Source organism: Anopheles cruzii, chromosome X (assembly GCF_943734635.1).
Source record: "Anopheles cruzii chromosome X, idAnoCruzAS_RS32_06, whole genome shotgun sequence".
NCBI lineage: Eukaryota > Metazoa > Arthropoda > Insecta > Diptera > Culicidae > Anopheles > Anopheles cruzii.
The window spans coordinates 5,108,305-5,130,874 of record NC_069143.1 but is presented as its reverse complement, the minus strand read 5'-3'; the positions used below and the strand labels follow the sequence as shown (position 1 = coordinate 5,130,874).

Here is a 22,570-nt window from a genome sequence, read left to right as displayed (position 1 = left end):
AGCAACCGTTAGCGTCCATAATAACGTTTCTTTATAGCAACATCAATATGTCATCTGTGAAATAAAGTATTTGTCACTTCGCGTTTGACCATCACGAAGCACGCACGGGTATCCAGATTACTGCGCAAAACCACGCTCTTTTAATAGCAATGAACAAGTGTTAAACAGCACTGGCGCGTTTTCGTGCCATATACGAGAACTGATCAAAATTTTTGCGACTTTTGAATTGCCGCGTACTACGTATGTCCGATTTTCGTGGCGTTAGGTTTCTACACATTTCAGTGATTTATGGTGAGAATATCGGCCATTTTGAGTGATCAGGCAATTTTTAACAGCTGTTTTGCTTGGACAAGATTTGGCTCACCTTCGATTGATGTCTATTCCAAAAAAATGAATGGCAAAGAATCTTTATCAAATTTTGTGTGGAAAATGAAATTAAGAGCTCAGACGTAATCGAAGTGTTGACTGTGGCTTATGGTGAAGCTATCAAGACCAAAAGCAGCGCTTATCGGTTGTTGCTAAAAGATACAATGGTAAATAACGAATATTACCTGCAAGTTATGCGCAATTTGCCCGAAGCAATCCGTCACAAACGCTCGGCTTTGTGGGAAATTGGCTGTCGCGCCCCTGCTCACACCTCGTGGTTTCTGCGCGAATTTTTGCCCAAAATAACACACTAATGATGCCAAAGCTATCGTATTCTCCAGATCTGGCCTCCTGCGACTTTTTCTTGTTCGGGAAACTGAGGGGATGCATGAAAGGATGACGCTACGCTACGATTTAGGAGATAAAGACTGCATCGAAGACGAGCCAAATCTTGTCCAATCAGAACAGCTGTAAAAAATTGACCGATTACTTAAAATGGCCGAACTTTTCACCATAACTCAATGACATGTGTAGCAACCTAACGCAACAAAAAAAAACGGATATACGTATCCCGCGGAAATTCAAATGTCGCAAAAATTTTTGATCAGACCTCGTATGCATCGAATTTAATTTGCTAGTGTGCTGCTTTTACGTTTGAGCAATAGTATTTACAAATCACGTAAGTATTTATTGCATATTTTTATTCAGATTAGTTAAAATAACACAAAAAATTTCTGAAGATAATAAATTACGCATTACAAGCTAGAAAATTTGTGAGAATCATTCATTGCTCATCTTAGACTTAATGAAGTTAGTTTTCGACTCACATGTCTTCGTAGTTAAAATAAGCAAAAAGATAAACTTGTTTTAATTCTCATGATACATGTGCTTTTGCCACTAATACCTTGTTCTCTTCCTTGTTTTGGCACATCTCATTTCTAAGTGTTCAACAAACAAATCAGGCCTCCATGTAGCCGCTCAACCATTTAGGGCTAGTATGTTCAAGGAGGAATTAGCAAGACAAATTGCGCTCATAATTTTTGGTGCATATTATTTTTTGACTGGTTAAAACAAATTAACACGAGCATGCAGCCTACAAAATATACGCAAAAAGTTTACTACGCCACCATGATACGCTACACAACTAAGCTTACTAACAGGAGCACAGCTAGCAAACGCTGGAAGAGAATTGAGTCAATATCTTTGCTATTCGATTTGTTGCCTTCTTTAATAGTTTTGATTACCAACACACAATCAATTCCAAACATAGAAGAACCCACAGTGAGCACATCTACACATCATATGCACTTTCCTGACATCTATAAGACCTTGTTTAAAAAAAGTTTACTTTCTTTGTTCATTAATTAATTAAAATACTTCGTATTTGCTCTACATCTAGCTTTCCATCGCAAACAATAATGTCAAAATAAAACATTGTTTTTTCATGCTTGAAAAAACGGAAGGCACTCGGGGAGATGGCACTGCTGGTTATTGTTTATTAGTTGTCGATTGATTGTATAATCTACTCCGTTGATGCGTTTCATAGTAGCTCTTACGTTTGTCATATCCTCACTTGCCAGCATAAGTTGGGTTTTTGAATGTTGTTGTTGCCTGTTTGTAAATAGGATTCTCGCCCTAGAAAATGTGGAAAATTGTTCGTTAAGTTTATTACGTATGGTGTGTAGATTTTTTAGTCTACTGCTCTACATACCGTGTCCCATTTAGCCATCATGCGTTCCTTTTCGAACCGGGCAAATTCGCGACGATCGTGAATGGAAGTGAGCACTTTCCAAAGCAACAGCACTGCCATACCAATTAGCACAACTGCTGCAATAACCGCCAACGCGATGCCAAGCATGAATACCTTGGGCGGGCACTCACGATTTTCTTGTGCCATAACCGTCACCTTATCCTGGTCACTGTCGTTGTATGCGAACTCGAACCGACAGTCGTCCTCGTCGTAGAACGTACATTTGTTGTCATTGCGTTTCTCGTCTATTATAACCTTCTCGACCGGGATAGGAACAAACAGCGTGCAGTTAGTGGCACAGTCCTCTGGTTCAGCGAGTGGCCCCGTCTTATACTGCTGGCACTGAACACAGTGCTTGAACTCGTTGCATCGGCCAGAGCAGGTTGGACATTTTTCACAGTAGCGTCCGGTGTAACGGCCCTCGTCTGTCACCATGCATCGGCAAATACCGCATTCGCAAGTTCCGTGCCCAGAGCAAAGCTCACCACCATCGGGAGGCATACAAGTGTCATTACTTGCACGACAGTCACAGGCTGGCCCGGTCCATCCGTCTCGGCACTCACACTGTCCGCATACGCATCGTCCATGGTCTGGTCCCGAGCACAACAGGCCTCCTGGACGATCGCAGGAGAAATTGTCGCATTCACAATAACGGCCTTCGATCACTTCGTCCGGGTTCGGGCGCCTCTCACAAACACACACACCGCACACGCATTGTCCGCGATTGCTGCACTCGTCAGATGAGTTGGACATGCGGCACGCATCTACCATACCCGGCTCTAGGGCACTATCGAGTGCCGAACACTCGCATCGTTGCCCGTGGTTCTGGCCATCGCACTCACAGATACCACACTTGTACGTACCGGCGTTACTACACTCGTCTGCTTGCGTTCGGTATTCCGAATCGGAAGGATGTTCACACGAGCAGCTGCATAGCATCTCTATATCGATTGTTAGACTTTCGTTGATACCAACAGGGTAGATCTGCAACACTTGGTGCCAATCACGAGGATCGTTTGGACACTGCATCAGTGTAATCTGCGCCTCGAACGTCACCATGTCACCCACCTTAAGACCTTCACAGCGATTAGTCGCCACTAGCTGTCCACCAGCGTTACGACAGCGAGAATAATACTTCACGTCAATCACGTTATCCGTCCGATTGTCTTTCATCTCGACGGAGGAAGAAATTTTCTGAAGTGATGGAAGAAAAGAAAATGATAAATAGGAATCTAGTCATGTGCAGCAGCGAAGTCCATTTCCCAATTCAGTCCGTTACCAAAAGATTGCGCAATGTAGTGACGGTCCACCAGAGTAAACATATGGCATGATTCAATAACTGAGTAGCGCCTACAATAAATATCCGACGACATCATCAGTGCTGTCTCGGCCACCTTCATCCGGAGACGGCTTCTGCAAATGCCGTCTCCAATAATCTATCTTCCAGTGCTCTTCGGTGCCAACAATTTCATTTGAAGCCGTCAAGAGACAATTTTATCCAATCACCGTCAGCAGAAAATTTCTACGCATCGTTTAGCTATGGGAACACCCTCGACGCCGCAGCATACCCATATCAAAACTAGTGGATAGCATCGTAGCATCAGCCTTTACCTGTCTTCGGAATCGTTTGGACGTTTCTATTCGAGATCTTCTCGGATAATAACAACCTAACGATTTATAACAAATTCACCTTTGGCCAATTCACTATTGTTTTGTAAAAAGACTTTAACAACATTATTATACTTTAAGTTTTTTTTGAAGAGCGAAAGTTCGACCGAGAATTCTACCATTAGGAAAATGTCTACTTTCCCAACAACTCTGTCTTTAATAGTGGCAGAGGTTATGGGATGAATAAGAGGTTGGGAGATTCCTGTATTCTGTCTCCCCGCAAGTGGTGTGCTCTGATGTGCTCCTTGCGTTTCTGATGTGCTGCCCTCGGTGCAGGCGCTGTCGTTTGGCGGAACGTCATATTGCATGCCAGCCATCGCCAAACAGTTATGTTCGAGATAGCGAAGTCCCGTTTTTGCGTTTTGCTACCAGTGTTGTGAGACGTTATCAGATACAGTTTGAACGATATCACGCCCGAACGTATGCCACCAAGTTACATGATTAGTGTAACTTATGTGTAAACAGAAAAAAAGCAACAGGAGATGACACTCTTAGGTAACGTATACGTACATTATATTGCTCGCGTACCAGCGATACGATGTTGGACGAGTCATTGGACAGCTTGGCAGCCGAAGAACCCTCTACCAAGCGGGACAATTTCTCATATACCGACAGCTCTTCTGCAGTTACGGCGAAAATAACGTTGATTGCGTTCTGCTTCACTTTCACATTTATCTGCGAGATGCTCGGATAATCCTGCACAGTTGAGTGCGTGTAGCGGCCGTCCTTGTCCAAGTGGCACTCGCCGTCGTTCGGGGTAATAACACCTCCCAGCTTGCCATCGCCCGCATAGTGAAAACCGGCGTCAGTTGAAAAAAGTAGTAGTCGACGGGCTTTCTCGCGCCAACCAATCTGCTCCCGACACACTATAGCCTGCATGATTGCGTCAAACCCGCCTTCAGGTGCGTCTAGATTACCTGAAACATGTGCCCCGCGTACCTCTTGCTGTAAGCCGTGCCAAAAACGAGAAAAGATAAAGGTAAAAATGTTTATGCTTTCCTAACACAATTTCGTTTTCGAATCTTTGTTGATTTCTGTAACGTGTTTTGTTTTTTTTACGGGTGGACTTGTTAGCCACGAGACAACCACCATGTAAATTTGAACAGCATTGCACTGACTATCTTGCTTACTATTTACTATTATGATTGCCATAGTTAGTTCTTGGCAGCCTGAAATTTTTTTTTATATTAGTTTACTGAATTCGTCGATGGATTCAGTGAATTTGGAATTGTTTTCAGAAGCCAAAAGCGAAATTTTTTTTTCATGATTTTTAATAGTTCTCAGTTAGTTTAATAGTTAATTTTTTAATCTTTCATGTTTTTGTTTACTATGTCGATTGAACATTGTGACGTCGACGACAAAAATCGAATATACGCAGCCCGCGTAAATACAAAATTATCAGCTCGTATTGCAATCCAAAACCACGTGGTTGTTATAACGTTCTTCTTTCGGAAGCAAAGCTTAACAGTGCAGTAAGTATGGGCACTAGACAGTATACGCGTCAGTACGCTGACTGAAACTGCCGAAGTTAAAAAAGAAATAAATAACAAGGTGTTTAGGATCAATGCTTGAATTTATGTATAACGTAACTAGAAAGATTAGACTTTTACGGATACCTGAACAAAACAGTAGGAAAATAACAGAGTAAGAAGTGTAAACAAATTAAATCTGAAGAGCTGGTGATTTTCGTCAACCTCGAAGCTACATATGTGTGCATATAATATACGTCTTTGTATGTAGGTAATTTACGAGGGCTGATCAAAAATTTTTGCAACCTTTGAATTTCCGCGGGCTACGTATATCCGGTTTTCGGTGTTTTTGTGGCGTTAGTTTGCTACACATGTCAGTGACTCATGGTGAAAAGTTCGGCCAGTTTGGCTCATCGTCGATTTTTATCTTCGTTATTAAAGTTTTCTTCGATTGCAAGGTCGTATCATGAGTTGTTGTCAAAAGATAGGACAGTCAATAACGAATATTTCCTGCAAGTTATGCCCGAAGCAATCCGTCACAAACGCCCGGATTTGTGGGAAACCCAAAATTGGCTGCCGCGCTACTGGTAACACAACGTGGTTTCTGCGCGAATTTTTGACCAAAACAACACACTAATGATGCCAAAGCTACCTTATTCTCTAAATCCTGTTTTTTTTTCTTTTTCGCAAACTCAAATTACAGCTTCGTGGTCAATTACTTTTGGAGTACACAAAAACAGACGATGAACCAAATCTTGTCCAAGTAGAACAGCTGTCAAAAATTACTCGAGTGATTACTCAAAATGGCCGAACTTTTCACCATGAGTCACTGACATGTGTAAATTCAAAAGTTGCAAAAATTTTTGATCAGGCCTCGTATGTTCAAAAAGGTGTGCAGGGTAATTTTTTTAAATCATGTGCGTTTGAGATTCCTGTTTATTATTCTACCATTTAGCTTGACATTTGCTCCTGTTTTATTGGACTATTGTTCTTTTACGTTTGTTCTTAGAACCATTAAATGACTTAGAAACTTACAGTGAAACGATTGGCATCAGTGCTCAGTTGCATTAGATTATGGTATCCATAGGGAGCAACACAACCGGAGCATGGTTCCAGCAAGCTGAGAAAAAAAAATTGAATATCTAGTTTAGAAAACGAACTTTCATAATGAATCCCATATTTCCGTAAGCGATAGGAATAAATCATTTACTATAAACATTTAAAACATTAATAAGGGCTGCTACATTACAGATCCGCCGGGCTACATACTCTCTATTTTAAGTAGTGTGACAGATGTCTAGCAGATAACAGACAGATGTAATTTTTTTTAAGGTGGCCTTTCAAATCATGTTTTAAGCTACCTGACTTGTGCCAACGATTTTCCAGCTTTCAAAACATGCCGCAAAATCTTCTTTCAGTGTAATCTTCATTTGTTTTTTGTTAATCATAGAAGAACGGACCGGCCGTATTTATGCCTTCAATTCCTTGTTTGTTTTGGTTTTTATCCCTTCTATAGATTCAAAATGGCATACACGGAGGGACCTCTTAACGAACGAACGAAATCGAAACGAAACGCGGGGCAACGGTGGTCCTGCGACTGTTGGTGGCCAACCACTTCGTTAGCGTCGAGCGACAGAGGACGGCCTCCACGTGAAGAGCAACCAACGACACATAGACGATGGTCATCGTCGACTAGCGCAGGGTGTAGCAAGCAGGTTCTGCATTGTCTTCTACAATGTGCCTATAGATCCCCTCGGCGTCTGCCGGGCGTCTTTCCCACTGCTAGAGTGTTTCCAGCAGGCGTGGAGAGAAGAGCAGAGACGGATGACGGAAGCCGTCGCCGGAGCACCTGCGGTGGAACAGCGAATGGTGCTACGCAGGTAACAAAACATTATCCGAGCACAGTTCTTTACCAGGAATCAATTTCTTGCACATACTCGCTTATTAAAAATGTCCTAAAATTCCCAGATCAAACAGCCTAACAGACCCTATCAGAAATTTTTTTGTTTTCTGAGATTTTTTCAAGTATCAAAGAGCACGGTGCAGAAATATTGAAAATCGATTTGAAACTGATGAGATTTTTGTCTGATCATACAAATAAGGATGACTGAAAAACTTACTTCTTAGGCACAGTCGAAACGTACGGCATAAGCACCTTATCGACAAAGGAGCCGAAACCGAGTTTGAAGTTACTGGTGATTTTACGCATCTCGGATGCAAGATCGGCACCTAACGTTGACAAGATAGCTTTGTCATCTTCCATCGACTTTGACAGATCCATGAGATAGTAAAGATCGACCGGATAGTCCTCCGCCTGGGCGTAGTTCACGCTAAGTCGATATACTTCATCTGCAAGGTAAGATTAAAAAAAGGGTAACTGTTACCGATCAGAAAAAAGGAAGAGAGTAAAAGAAAAACCTTCTAGGCGACCACTCACTTAACCGCAGTTTTAGGCCAACACGTTGTGGTGATATTTGTACGATACTTCCGGCAGATAAATCTTCCTGGTATGACGAGCTTTGAGACGACTGATGGTAGGAATAAGAAGACGACGACGACGACACGTGATGACTTTCAGAGTAGTATGGTTCACGGTCACTGTAACCGACATCATCCAGTCGACTAGAAGCTTTGGTTAATTGTCGTCCCTGGATCAGCTTGAACGAGTTGCTTGGATCGACGGTGAACTCCTCCGGGCAGTAGTTCCCGATCTGGCCATGGCATCGTGGTTGCGTGAAGTTGGGAAGCTTGCACCATCGACAGTTGGTCGTTTGGATGCACTGACTGCAGGTTGTCTTGCCCGGACAGGTGTTTTGCTGGTAGGCCGCCAAGTCACCAACAGCATAACCAACGAAAAGTAATTCGAACTTCAGAGCCACTAACAGTAGTACGGAATAGCGTATAGTAGGTCGATGTTGCAACATTTCTATGGTTTGATGATGGGAGGTTTTATCGAGGGGCGATGGATAATTTGACGTTGATGTTGAATTTAATAACTAAAGTAACGGGGTGCTGAAAACGCGCACTGCAAAAATATAATAAGAATTAGAACAATCGTTATTTTGTCTAATTTCTTGATTGAAGATTGATTTATTGATAAGCATTTATAAATTGTACCTTTCTTTTGAATACAACATGAATACAGATATCCTTCGAAATGCTAAACAAATATATGTACAGAGTGAGTTTAAAAAACTGCAACCAACTTCAGACAGCTGTCATTTCTAAACTTCTCGTCCGACAGCTGCCAGATTTATTCCAGTGACAGCTCATTATATTGTTTACAAGCGTTCAAGAGTAACTGGAGGGCCACACGAAGCGAAAAACGGAGCGTAAAAATGTCAAATCGATCCCGCTTATGTCAAATTGTATATGAATCCGCGTACTTATAAACGATCTAACGTTCCAGAGTAATGTCAAATCGTTTATTTTCGCTTTGTGGCCCCTCAGTAACAGTGTGATTTCATTATACTTCCTGGAAAACCACAAGTGGCTATCGTTAGAGCCCTCCAGCATTTAAATGTTAATAAATCTTTTGTGTCTCGTACTATCGCTCGTTACCGTGATACTGGTAGCGTAGCCCGACGTCAAGAAAGTGTACGGAAAAAATAGCAACATCACCAGAAATGGTTCGAAAAGTGAAGAAGCGACTTGATCGAAATCTGTGTCGCAGTGGCCGAAAAATGGCTCGTGAGCTGAACATATAGCAATATGCCCTTCGACCAATATTGAAAGTGAGCTTGGACTAAAGTTCCAGTTCTAAAGTTGGACTAAAGATTGAAGTTCCAAAAAGTGCAAGATCTTACCGATGCACAAAAAAAGTTAGACACGAAAGAGCCAAAGGCTTCGCATGACCGAAAGTGGTGAACTGCCGAATTTGGTTTTTTCCGATGAGAAACCATTCGTTATCCAGCAGTTTGTAAACAAACAAAATGATCGTATTTACTTGCTAGAGAGGTCAGCTTAAAATTTACACCATCGGTTGGCCACCAGAACTCAAGCGGCGGCCATGGTGGGGGTGTGGGCCGCCATAACAGCCAATGGTCGCTCTCCGCTCGTATTCATCGACCGTGGCGTCAAAGCAAATGCCGAATATTATCGCGAAAATATTCTGGAGTGTGCATTGAAGCCTTGGACACACAAACATTTCGACCGCAGATCTTGGACATTCCAACACCATCGCACTCAGCACGCACCACTCAAGAATGGTTAAAAAATGAGGTTCCTGGCTTCATTTCCACAGCACAATGGCCACCAAAATCTTCGGATGCCAATCCGTTGGACTATTGTGCCTGGGGTATTTTGGAAAGCAAGGTTGGAACTAAGAAATACCAAACCATCGATCACCTCAAACAAGGGCTTCGCCGAGAATGGGACGAAATACCGCAGAGCCATTTTCGGGCAGCATGTGACGGTTTCATTGGCCGTTTGAAGCCCGTAATTCGTACCAAAGGTGGCCAATTCGATCAAATCTAAAAAAAAATCTAAAACTTTATGTTATTTCCGACATTTTTTGCTTTCATTCAATAAAATTTAAACAAAAATGAAAAAAAATATGTCGTTTTACTTTGTTGCAGTTTTTCATCTCACCCTGTATATCTACATTATATTGTTGCATTACATTATACTGTATCTTATAACATTGAGCATTCTAATTATTGATGTTTTGTGCATGAAAGCGAACGAAACAGTGAAAGAAAAACAACCATAGAAAAAGCTTCTTCCTTTTACTTTGAATTACCTTCATTAGTCTACATAAATAACAAAAACAAAATTACATAATATCATTATTATTAATATTCGCGAAAATCATGCGTGCGAAGATGTTTGCAAAAACTCTGTACAACTGCAAGAACTAAGAGTACCCATATATTTTCACATTAGCACATTTGGTCCATATCATTTTCGTATAGGGCCCTTTTCATCCCATTCATAGAAGCCACAATAGTAGGTGTAAAAAAATTTTCACACAAACCTATACATATATGTATGAGTCACTGAGCGAACTTAACGAACGGCCATTATTTTGATCACACGAATTAGTCACCAACGTGTGAAGCTGATACTCTATCTGTCAATGTAAAATTAACGTAGACTTTTATGCTTATATTTTTTATAGTTAGAACGCATCCCATCCACACGATGGCACACCCACCGTTTCTATTCCGTGTTTTTTTTGTAATTGGTTGGCTAAAACTTCCTAGGGTAGTACCGTGAAAATTAGCTAGTAAAAAGATAAATATAAATCACTTTACATGTTTGTGATGTGAAAGTACCACATATGCAGCTGCATGCATGAATACGAACGTACGTTCTGCAAATGGGCTTGTTCTCCCACTTGTAGTTCGTAAGCACTTTAAAAATATACTCTGTTGAACACAAATTCACTGACAAACTTCTGAAATTTAAACACACGCCAGCAGTAACCATCCGCGGTTCGGCATATATGTCCGAAATTGGACAGTCGCTGTTGCGTGGGTCGCTAACCCGATTATGCGTCAGTTTTGAGCGGGTTACCACAATGCTAGAACATAACAACAGATGTTTTATCCAGACATCCTTCTCCGGGCTTAACTTAAATATACATAGCCACACACAGCAACTAACTTTCGAAATTAATGGAAAATTTACACTAAAACTACACCTTCTACGTTTGATGTTCGATGAACAAAAGACTTTGATCGTTCGATGCGACTACAACCCGACTCCGACTGCCTAAGAGGCAAATGAAATCCTTCACGCCCTTTAATTCAATATGTGTGACAAGGTAAGATGAACATCGAAACAAGAGGTCCAACTTTACACTAAGCGACATTTGATCCCTGCGTACGGTGGAGCTCGGCAATAGTGCCATCCATCTCTACAATAAAGGAGTCGAGCTAGATGAAGTCGAAGCAATACTGGAGGGCCAGACGAAGCGTAAATCCGAGCGTAAAAATGTCAAATCGATCCCGCTTATGTCAAATCGTATATGAATTCGAAGACTCATAAACGATTTGACGTTAAAGATTAATGTCAAATCTTTTTTTTCGCTTCATGTGGCCCTCCAGAAATCGAAGGGGTAAGTAGATATCTGAATATTTTTTTCTGTTTTTTTAGATTTTGTTGCTGTTCCAGCAAATAAGAACATACATTATCCTCTGTTCGTGAACAAAGCGTTTGACATCAGTGTTTACACTCGGTTTTACGCTTGTTTTTACGTCTCCGCGGAGGCATAAACTTTTTGACATAAGCGAAAACGATCTGGCATTACAAATTAATTTTACGCTCGGTTTTACGCTTCGTGTGGCCCCAGCTTAATATTACAATGAGTTCACGCACTGTCATTTTGCAGCAACGAAGGTCCAATGCTGGTGCACCAGGTCCATCACAACTAAAACGAAAAATTCACTGCGCAAATGTTATGCTGTGCATATGGTAGGATATGAAAGGTGTGGAGTACTTTGAGCTTTTAAAACCTCATGAAATTATTGATGGAGACCGCGATCGACATCAAATAATGCGTTTGAAGCACGCTTTGGTAAAAAGGGACCAGAATGGGATAAAAGACATGTGTTTTTTTTTATCGACTCGCAAAACCGACTGAACACCCTACTATGTGCGGCATACGCGGAGAGTGCAAAATGAGTCATCCGGAACAAATATAGAATCACAAGAGCATGTTTCCATGAATCCTCTTAGCGAGAAGTGCGAAACTCTCACGCACGAGCAATCGCGTCGTACGATAATATTACTGTACCGCTCTCAAACAAATTTCTTGCACGGCCAGATGTTGAACTGATTTTATAGAGAACAGTTTTGAGTTTCCTTATTTCAAAATCATTACACTTGGTAAGATTTGTAGAATGTTTATAACTAGGTATGATAGTACCGAGAAAAGTTTTTTCGGATGTTCATCTAACGTTCTTTAGTTGATATGTCAAAAAGTTTCAGTCAGTGTAAAAGCTTAGGTGCGGTTAGATGGTGATAATTGAGCGTATTTTGTGTAGTACGACGTTGGATAAACTGATTTAAGATCAATCTTTTCTCAACCATGTACGTATTGGCAGGACACAGCTTATAACTACAAATTAATTAAGCTTAAAACGTATCCTAAAATATTAATATACGATCAGTCTGAGGCATGTATCACAGCAATGGATGCGATACCTTCGGATCTTTTAGTGTTATCTTTTAGTGTTTGGCTTTACTCGACATAGGGCAGCTGTAGTTTATAGATTCTAGCAACTTTCAAGCTACCAGTAATCTAATATGTAGCAGAAACTAGTGATCAAAACATGTTTTTGGATGTGGCTTCATTTGGCGATGTTCCTGCATCGGAATTACCTTAAAAAATGTGCTTGGATATCTGCCATCCTCTATATACTACGCTTGCATACGCCCTGAACTGTATGCGTGTATGAACCGCTCCTATTCTATAGAAAAACGAAATGATAGCCCATTGAACGAACGAAAACTGAATGAAAGTTGAATAGCAGCACCCCAAGCAGCAGTGCAGCAAGCAGCACCCCAAGTTGAATAGCAGTGTACCCCAAGTGGATTTGTTGTTCTGCCGTATTTCTTGCTAATTGTGTTTCAATTAAGCCGGGCAGCATGAATGTTCGGCTTTTGCCAGATTAGTTGAACTTCCACTCTCTTCACATCAGTCCTTTACCGACCGATTTGTCTGCCTGCACTGCCACATCTTAGCCATAGAAATTCTGGGTGATACCTAGTCGATGCGAACCAAGTTCGTTAAAATCAATCCCATGCTTTAATATATCAATTGTACTGAGTATTAAAATTACACTAAAATCGGTTGTTTCGAAATTCGCAAAAAATATTGCTATTGTGCATTCACATTTTTTTTTGTCTCAGCCTGGTTTTTAAAGCACTGCATTTTATGTCTGCTAGTTTTAGATAAGTGCAATACTTGTTGTTTTTATTTTTTTTAATCTTACTGGAGGGCCACACGAAGCGAAAAAAACGATTTGACATTAATCTTTAACGTTGATTTAAATTAGTTGATTAATCAACAGCTATGTCGCAATATGATCTTCATCACGCACACTGGCGGGCCACACGATGCATAACATATAACATAACATAACAAAATTTGACACCTAATCGGTAAGCATGTGTCAATATAATAAAAATTTATAGTTAAAATTAAAAATACTTCACAAATAAGAACTTACATTATCCTTACGTTTATAAACAAACGCTCGTTGTTACGTGTTATGTGTTATGTTTTAAAGGGTCCGCTGAGCCACAATGCTTTTGACACATGCTTACCGATTAAGTGTCAAATTTTGTTATGTTATGTTATATGTTATGCATCGTGTGGCCCGCCAGACAGAGGTCGTTTTTTTGTTCCGCCATTGTCATACTTATAATCTAAAAGCGACCGCAGTGCATTCTCAAAACCAAAATTATACGACAAACAAACAACAACTCGTGACATCTTTCATGTTTAATATGCGAAACTATGGTCTCGCATAAGCACATTACAACCAAACATGAATGCTTGGTTCTGCTTCTTTTCTATCATTTTTATTGAACACAACACTTACTAAATGTTTTCTACATTCGCGATGCGTTCCACACTAAGGTCTGTGGATTTGTCTCAGAACTGTTTCATTCGCCCATGTTTGCAGGTTTCCAATACCACCAACACTGCTACATAGCCGTCTATATTTTGGTCCCCGTTAAGGAGATTAATTTTTTTTTAAATAAATATACAGCCAGAGAAGGATATAAAAAGAAAAACACATTTGTTTTGGATTTAACGAAATATGAAAATAATGATTATGTTACATCTGAGCAATGAAAAATCCGTAATAGAATAGGGGCGTGTGTACGGGATAGAAATACCCATATAACCGTCTTTTTCGACCTAACGCTACATTGGCTCCACTAAATAACAGCGCGTATACAACACATCTTGCAGTGATGTTGGTGAAACGTAAGCATGCAAGCAAGGGCAATTGCAATTACTCTATGAAGCAAAATTAAACTGACTATCCCCCGTATTATGAAACTCGAACGTTCACTCGATCGTTCATTTGAGTTCATTTCATTTGGCTATAGCTTTCTCTTTCTTTCTTGCTGTATTCTGCTTTCTTTCTCACCGTGTCTCTCACTGTCTCTAACGTTTGAGTTCTCGATTAGAGTTTCATAATAGAGGGTATATCACACTATCGCTACATTGGAAAAACACATTGCAGAATCTTCACGAAGCACATGTTCAGCAGGGTGCTGCTGCCTGTGTGCATGGTCACAAAGTGGACCAAATCTTGTAGTGTTGACCGGCGTTGTTACAATAACATCGTTCAATAGTACTTTCTGTAAATTCTCAGTTGTGCTCATTAAAATGCTGGCAGACAGCAGACATTGTTATGCTGGCAGAAAAATGGTAAAAATCGTGAAATTTTACAAGTTTAAAGGATACGCTAACGATGGCCATGATGGAATCATACTTTATTTTTGTAAACAAAACGACAGCATAGAGCATCTCATTGGCGAGAACGAGCCTACACACGCACACTACCGTGATATTTGTACCTTTTATGTGTGTGTGTGTGCGTGATGACTTGATTCGTTAAAGTGGTCAGAATACGGACAAAGTTGTTTTAGGGGAACACCGGCAGAGCCGTTCCGTGTTCACATCACTCTAGACACATTGACTCGACTTTTGTATACCCAGGAGCTTACTTTGATCAAGTGAAACGACGAAGCGCTTTTTTGAGTGAGCTGTAGCAGTTCAGCGACGTACTTTTTTCGCCTAAATTCCGGTTGGAGTTGGTGACTGAAATTGTGTTTCATTAAAGTAGTAAGTGAGAGAAAAGTAATGCATGAGGGTCAAAGCCTTTCGATGAGGAACGTGAAAAATTGTTATTTACTCGTACGCATAACTCTTTGTTTCGTTTTAAGTAATCTGCATTAAAAAGATGTCACAGGAAAAGATCACCCTGGCGGATGCGTTATCCAACGTCGAGGTGTTGGATGAGTTACCATTACCCGACGAACAACCCTGTATTGAAGCGCAGCCCTGCTCTGTGGTTTACCAGGCTAACTTTGATACGAATTTCGAGGATCGAAACGGGTTTGTAACGGGTATTGCAAAATACATCGAGGAGGCTACTACTCACGCGAATCTGGTATGTTTGAATGCAAGTTATTTGCTTTGCTTAGGTACAAAGTGTTAAATTATGAGAGCGAAAGGATACCACAATATTCTTTTTTTAAATTGCATTGTAAATAACTCTCTATTTCGTAGAATCAACTTCTTGACGAAGGCCAAAAACATGCTGTTATGCTGTATACTTGGCGCTGCTGTTCGCGGGCGATACCGCAACCGAAGTCAAACGAGCAGCCGAACCGGGTGGAAATCTACGAAAAGACGGTTGAAGTTCTCAGCCCAGAGGTGAAAAAACTGTTGAATTTTATGTACTTTCAAGTAAGTATCTTTTTTGTAATGTTAAATCTCTCGGTCTTCAATCTATTCAATTTGAGAAATTGAACTGTCTTCAAATAACATTCAAATAATAGCTTACTTTTAAGCAAAAAGAAACGTATGAGTCAAACACAAAGCTTGGCTCATATTGCCAAAACAAACTTTTTTTTCTTACAAAGTAAAGTTGGTTTTCATTTCACGTGTACACAAATTTTGATAAATTCCATAACACTATTCTTACTATAACAACCATGCAAAGTTGCGTTTAGTTGTGATACTTTTAGAATAAAATGCATAACTGGTTCTTCCGGGTTGTGTTTGTTGTTTACTAGGAATAATCTTGCTTGGGAGTTGTTGTATTTACAAAAAATCGGTGTTTATTCATAATCAAAATTTCGGGCGACAAAGATTGAATAATAAATTAGTCACCCCAATAGCTCTTGATGTCCTTTCCGCGGTATGTGAACCGCGTGGTTTGACGCAGGGTTGGGAGGAGCTTTGTTCGCAAGCACGATGGTCTTCTTATGCCGTTGGTCGTCTGCACGTCCACGCTGGAACAGCCTCAGCTTCTTCCTTGGATGGGATGACCACGTACGCTGTGAGCCTTTGAAAGTGTTACCGAAAGTCATTATATTTTAATGGATGACTTTCGGTAACAACGTGGGAGTGGGCAACGCCTGAGGTCCTCAGTCTATGATTGATCTCTTTATAAAGGGGATCGATATGTGCGCTGACCAGGATGAGGTCGGCAAGCCATGAGCATGGTCGCGGGTGCGGTATTGCCAGCAAATACCGTCATCATCCGGCAAATGCCGGATGGACTGCAGAGGGCTCATGCTGATACTGTTAATCGCCAGTATACCCTGCCCGGCTTACGAGGCTCACCCGATACCGGCTAGCCAGCAAAGATGCTGCCAGTGCCTTGAGTGGTGCCACATCGAGGCTTCGACCACCGGTTCCGACCCGTCAGACTGTAATGAGAACTGGCGGACTGACTGAGACGCCGAGGCACCGAAGGGCATGGTGCGTGCGGGCACGGTGAAGTGGCAGTGCACAGCCATGTTCAGGATAATGCAGCTAAACATGGTCCGTCGCCGACTGGCCCAGGACCTGCTGGTCTTTAGCGGTAGGCAAGTATGCTGTCGACGTGACGCTCGTCTTGGAGTTGTACCGGTTGCCCACCAACAGTAACTGCGGTAGCTGACCGCACTAGGAGCCTTTTCTCCAGTGGCCAACACCCAATACAGGTGCTCAGTAACGACATCGAAGTACTTGTCGTAGGTGAGATCTGGAGTACCGTGTACGCCAGCTGGTACGCCACCCCACGCCTGAGCAGCATGAACAACAAATTTCCAGAAAGATGGCAGTCATGCATAATTTGCGATAGCAAATATTTTCAATAATGTACAGTTTTTCATTTTAATGCAATAAACGAGTGTTATCTTTGAAAAAATCTCGGTTTCTTTCTTGTATACAGTCAATGTAGATTAGATCAACAATAATCTAGAGTTTTTAAACGTTTGTTTGATTCAAATTTGTATTACAATTTATTACGCTAATAATGTTTTTTTTTCGTTTACAATCGCGTTTGCAGCGTAAGGCAATCGAGGCGTTCTCCGGTGAGGTTAAACGTTTGTGTCACACAGAGAAACGTAAAGATTTCGTATCGGAGGCGTATTTGCTTACACTAGGCAAATTTATCAACATGTTTGCGGTGTTGGACGAGTTGAAAAATATGAAATCAAGCGTCAAGAATGACTACAGCACGTATCGTCGGGCAGCCCAGTTTCTTAAAGTAATGACGGATTCGCACAGCCTGCAGGAGTCTCAAAACTTATCAATGTTTCTTGCGACACAAAACAAGATACGTGATACGGCAAAGGATACTCTTGAAAAGATTACTGGCTACGAGGAGTTACTTTCTGACGTAGTAAACATTTGCGTGCACATGTATGAATCGAAGATGTACATGACTCCAGAGGAAAAACATATGCTGGTAAAGGTAGTTGGCTTCGGCCTGTTTCTAATGGACTCTGAAATCTGCAATATCAACAAGTTGGACCAAAAGAAAAAGTTGCGGCTTGATCGAATTGATCGAATCTTTAAAAATCTTGAAGTGGTTCCTTTGTTTGGCGACATGCAAATTGCGCCGTTCAATTACATCAAACGCAGCAAGCACTTTGATCCGAGCAAGTGGCCCCTGTCAAGTTCAACGGCAATAAGTCCGCAGGCGGATCTCATGGTGCATCTTCCTACGATTCGTGAGGATCATGTAAAGTACATTTCGGAGTTGTCGAGATACAGCAATGAAGTAACGACCACTTATAAGGATAACGCAACTGATGCAGAGAACCGCGCGACTGCTGATCTAGCTCTAAGAGGGCTGCAGCTATTATCGGAATGGACATCCGTAGTTACAGAACTTTACTCGTGGAAATTATTGCATCCGACTGATCACCATCTTAACAAGGAATGCCCATCTGAGGCAGAGGAGTATGAGCGAGCGACGCGGTATAACTACACTGAGGATGAAAAGTTTGCGCTGATAGAAGTGATTGCGATGATCAAGGGCTTGCAGGTTCTGATGGCGCGCATTGAAACGGTTCTTTGTGAGGCAATTCGTCGTAACATTTATGCGGAACTGCAAGACTTTGTGCAACTGATATTACGCGAACCGCTGCGAAAAGCGGTTAAAAACAAGAAAGACCTGATCCGATCGATCGTGATGTCAGTGAGGGAAACATGTGCTGATTGGCAAAAGGGTACCGAACCTTCGCAAGATCCAGCTCTTAAGGGCAAGAAGGACCCTGATAGTGGTTTTCTGATAAATGTGCCACGTTTGAACGTAGGGCCGTCTTCAACTCAATTGTATATGGTACGCACGATGCTGGAGTCGTTGATCGCAGATAAGTCGGGCGGTAAACGCACGCTACGCAAGGACATCGACGGTTCCTGTTTATTGCAGATTGATGTTTTTCACAAAGCATCTTTTTATTGGAGCTATCTGCTTAGTTTCAGCGAGACGTTACAAAAGTGCTGTGATCTCTCGCAATTATGGTACCGTGAATTCTACTTGGAAATGACGATGGGTCGGAAGGTTAACGTAAGTATCTACTCATGTTGTTTAGATAGATTGAGCGACAAAGAAGTGATGTTCGACGTTTTTCTCATTTTTTTTCGTTTGAGGTGCGCAGAAATGCAATGTTCGACATCAGCACAACGAAGAGTGTAGTGATTTGATAACAATGGAGAAACGAATCCAATTTCCGATTGAGATGTCAATGCCGTGGATTCTAACTGATCACATCCTGCGTACTAAGGAGCCATCTATGATGGAGTATGTACTGTACCCGCTGGATCTGTATAACGATTCGGCACTATATGCCCTGACCATTTTCCGTAAACAGTTTCTGTATGACGAGGTTGAGGCGGAGGTGAACCTCTGCTTTGATCAATTCGTGTACAAATTAAGCGAACAGGTATTTGCCCATTATAAGCAACTCGCTGGTAGCATATACATGGATAAACGGTTTCGCGTCGAATGTGAAGTTCTTGGAATCAATTTTCAATCGTATCCGCGCAATAACCGATATGAGACATTATTGAAGCAACGACATGTCCAGTTACTCGGTCGTTCGATCGACCTCAACAAATTGATCACGCAACGCATAAACGCTGATATGCAGAAGAGCCTTGAGTTGGCCATTTGCCGATTCGAGGCGAGCGATATCACAGGTGTAGTCGAGCTGGAAGCCCTACTCGCAGTGAACAAACTCTGTCATAAGTTACTATCACGCTGGTTGGCACTGGATGACTTTGATGCAATGATGAAAGAGGCAAACCATAATGTGCTGGCACCGTACGGGCGCATCACGTTGCATGTGTTCGTCGAATTGAATTACGACTTCCTTGCCAACTACTGTTATAACGCCGCTACTAACCGTTTCGTGCGCAACAAACTTCAGATATCTTTCTCGGGGCCGATCACTCGCGAAAAAGCACCAATTATGGCGCACTACTACCTTTGGGGTTCAAAACCGTTGAATGCAGCATACACGGCACAATATGGTCAATATTCTGGGTTCGTCGGAGCGCCGCATTTCCACGCTATCTGTCGTTTACTCGGATACCAAGGGATCGCTGTCGTTATGGAGATTATTTTAAAAGACATCGTGAAGCCGTTAGTTCAAGGAAATCTGCTGCAGTTTACTAAGACTCTTATGTCGGCGATGCCAAAGATGTGCAAGCTGCCATTGTGCGATTACGGATCACCGGGTGTATTGAGCTATTATCAGGCACACTTGGTCGACATCGTTCAATATCCCGACGCGAAGACTGAACTATTTCAATCGTTCCGTGAAATGGGCAATTCACTATTATTTTGTTTATTAATCGAACAAGCCCTTTCGCAAGAAGAAGTGTGCGATCTACTGCACGCCGCCCCTTTCCAAAATATTTTGCCCCGGCCATTCTGTAAGGATGGTGAGAAGCCGGAGAACAAGCAGAAGCGCTTGGAGGCAAAGTATGCCTCGCTGCAAATTGTACCGAATGTGGAGAAGCTTGGAACCGCTAAGGTAAATATGGTAATATTAGTAAAAAAAATACTGCAATCACAGGATTAACGGTACATATTTTTCAAACGAATTTGTTTTTTGTTTGAACCATATTTAGCAAGCGATGATAGCTCGCGAAGGAGACCTTTTGACACGTGAACGACTATGCTGCGGATTAAGCATATTCGAAGTTATTCTAGGGCGCGTCAAGACGTTTTTGGATGATCCAATTTGGGCCGGACCACTTCCGATAAACGGTGTAATGCACATCGACGAGTGCACCGAATTTCACCGTCTCTGGTCTGCATTACAATTTGTCTATTGCATTCCAGTGGCCGGCACCGAGTACACGGTTGAGTAAGTCGTAATCATTTAAGATTGGTTGGCTCAAAACATTAGATCTACATACGCTTCGTTCTTTTATTTGCAGAGAATTGTTTGGCGAGGGATTGCACTGGGCTGGATGTACAATAATTGTATTGTTGAACCAACAACGGAAGTTCGAAGCACTCGATTTCTGTTATCATATACTGCGTGTGCAGCGGGTGGATGGTAAAGATGATACAGTGAAGGGCATCGTAAGTATTTAATTCCTTTCTGCTAAGCAATGTATCTCTGCAATATAAATGGAATCTACAGGGTGGTCCATTAAAGATATTTTTTTGATTATGGTTTATGAACGATGGTTGAACATTCATTCGAAAGGTTCATTCATTACATATATGTATAAAATACAATTTTGTTTGCATAAAATTGGGAAATATGAAAAACTTATTTCCAAAGTGTTAAGTTTTCAACTCGTATCTTTTATTTGAAAAGCACATTTCATTGAAGCTCATTTCCACCTCGGTGGCTTGGTTAATAAGCATGATTGTCGTTTTTGGGGTTCAGAAAACCCACACGTCGTGCAAGAGAATCCAAACCGAGTGCCTGTTTGGTGCGGATTTTGTTGTATAAAATTGTATTTTAGATTTTACATAGATTTGGTGAATCGATCTTTCAAATAAATGTTCAAACATTGAAAAATATTAAAACGTTTTTGTTTTATAACCAAATGAAAAATAGAACGCTTTTCCGAGCCCCTAAAAAGCATGATGATCCCTTAAAAAGCAAAAAAACTTGGCAAATGGAAATTTGACCCATCACGTTTTTTGTGTTAATTGGTGTGGTACCCAAGCATCGAGCTATTTTGTGAATCATTATTTACGCAAATGGCTTATAACTGTTTGATGGTTGAACAACCTGTTACATCTATTGATTGCCCATGAAAAGGTGTGGATGGAAATGGACGCAATAAAATTATTTACCTCTCAATCGTAATAACAAAACGGTATTTTTTCAAAGCTTATATTTGTTTATTTGTTGGCGCGTGGCCAACATCCCGCCCGTTACCGAACCGAACCGTTACAGAGAGCAACAGAGATTAACATTGTCTCTGGTGCAAACCAAGACAGTTTAGCAAAGAATCGAGATGAAAGATTTACCGCGCCCTCATGGAAAAGCTACACGTGCTACTACACACCATGTACGTGTATTTATTTTGTTTTTCCTACACGTATTTGCAAATCTTGTACAAAAAGGGGTACTTTTTTCAATAATAATAAGCTGCGACCCTATTGATTCAAACAGAAAGTTTGAAGGTCTGACCATTATGATTGGTTGAATACTGCGCTCAAACTACGGACTGTGTCCTGACTGGTTTATATTATCGTATGTACTAATGCCGGAATATTGTAAGCAAATCCCATATACTATGTAGATGCGATATAATGCCTTCTTTTTTTATTATAATATTTTCAGAATCTCAAGCGGATGGTTGACCGAATCCGACGGTTCCAAGTGCTGAACTCACAGATCTATGCGATCCTCAACAAATATCTCAAAAGCAATGATATAGAGGGTTCTAATGTTGAACACGTTCGATGCTTTCCTCCACCGCCCCATCCGAGTGTGGCTCCTTCGCATTATCATGACCCGAATAAGCTACGTACACAGTAGCTTCGGATTTTTTTTCAGGCTCTACATGATCACCACAGTTTTAGGATTGTGTAAGAGACGTTTACTGAAGGTACATTCCTTTATTAATCTAATAAAAGACGTGTTTTTACATAAATTGGAATACAGTAGTGATCCAAACATAACATTAATAAAATTATTATCTTGAAAATAATGTTTTTCTATTGAAACATTTTTAAAGGGCAAGGACGTAATATTCTACGATGAAATAGATTATTTCTTTGAATTTCTATTCTTCTTTTCTTTTCATTCCTATTTCTTGAAATAGGCCTGGCAAAATTTGTTACAACAAAAGTTTATCTTTTTAAATCAA

General features: G+C 41.1%; 2 protein-coding genes and 1 long non-coding RNA gene across 7 annotated transcripts; 2 read left to right on the top strand and 1 right to left on the bottom strand.

The window, feature by feature from the left end:
* Positions 1 to 1,039: 1,039 nt before the first annotated feature.
* On the bottom strand, positions 1,040 to 10,941 carry LOC128272030 (integrin beta-PS). 5 transcript variants are annotated; one of them, XM_053009753.1, is made up of 8 exons: positions 10,561 to 10,920; positions 10,229 to 10,477; positions 7,691 to 8,278; positions 7,374 to 7,602; positions 6,289 to 6,373; positions 4,295 to 4,729; positions 2,078 to 3,310; positions 1,040 to 2,001 (listed from the first exon to the last, which is right to left on the bottom strand). In XM_053009753.1, exons 3-8 carry the CDS (start codon positions 8,175 to 8,177, stop codon positions 1,936 to 1,938), a joined length of 2,535 nt encoding a protein of 844 aa, XP_052865713.1. In that variant the 5' UTR covers positions 8,178 to 8,278; positions 10,229 to 10,477; positions 10,561 to 10,920; the 3' UTR covers positions 1,040 to 1,935. The 5 variants fall into 5 exon arrangements, with proteins under 5 accessions (XP_052865713.1, XP_052865730.1, XP_052865722.1 ...); XM_053009770.1 differs by having other exon boundaries at positions 10,409 to 10,453; positions 10,646 to 10,920; XM_053009762.1 differs by lacking the exon at positions 10,229 to 10,477 and having other exon boundaries at positions 10,509 to 10,735; positions 10,861 to 10,892.
* Positions 4,475 to 8,289, top strand: LOC128272180 (uncharacterized). The gene is made up of 4 exons (XR_008269244.1): positions 4,475 to 4,763; positions 6,770 to 7,133; positions 7,381 to 7,609; positions 7,748 to 8,289. It is a non-coding gene; the product is annotated as an uncharacterized LOC128272180 (long non-coding RNA).
* Positions 10,942 to 12,234: 1,293 nt separating the features above from the next.
* LOC128271997 (cytoplasmic FMR1-interacting protein) lies at positions 12,235 to 22,354 on the top strand. Its single transcript, XM_053009706.1, has 8 exons — positions 12,235 to 12,288; positions 15,166 to 15,392; positions 15,512 to 15,691; positions 17,283 to 18,791; positions 18,883 to 20,262; positions 20,360 to 20,598; positions 20,672 to 20,819; positions 22,042 to 22,354. The coding sequence occupies exons 2-8, from the start codon at positions 15,183 to 15,185 to the stop codon at positions 22,237 to 22,239; spliced, it is 3,864 nt and encodes a 1,287-aa protein (XP_052865666.1). The 5' UTR covers positions 12,235 to 12,288; positions 15,166 to 15,182; the 3' UTR covers positions 22,240 to 22,354.
* Positions 22,355 to 22,570: the final 216 nt, after the last annotated feature.

Excerpts from the sequence above, each read along its gene's own strand:
- LOC128271997 (XM_053009706.1), top strand. The coding sequence starts at position 15,183 with ATGTCACAGGAAAAGATCACCCTGGCGGATGCGTTATCCAACGTCGAG. Across the intron at positions 18,792-18,882 it reads CGATGGGTCGGAAGGTTAAC|AAATGCAATGTTCGACATCA; the intron begins GTAAGTATCTAC and ends TGAGGTGCGCAG. Across the intron at positions 20,820-22,041 it reads ATGATACAGTGAAGGGCATC|AATCTCAAGCGGATGGTTGA; the intron begins GTAAGTATTTAA and ends TAATATTTTCAG.
- LOC128272030 (XM_053009779.1), bottom strand. The coding sequence starts at position 8,177 with ATGTTGCAACATCGACCTACTATACGCTATTCCGTACTACTGTTAGTG. Across the intron at positions 7,603-7,690 it reads TGGCCTAAAACTGCGGTTAA|ATGAAGTATATCGACTTAGC; the intron begins GTGAGTGGTCGC and ends CTTACCTTGCAG. Across the intron at positions 4,730-6,288 it reads CTGATGCCAATCGTTTCACT|CAAGAGGTACGCGGGGCACA; the intron begins GTAAGTTTCTAA and ends CACGGCTTACAG.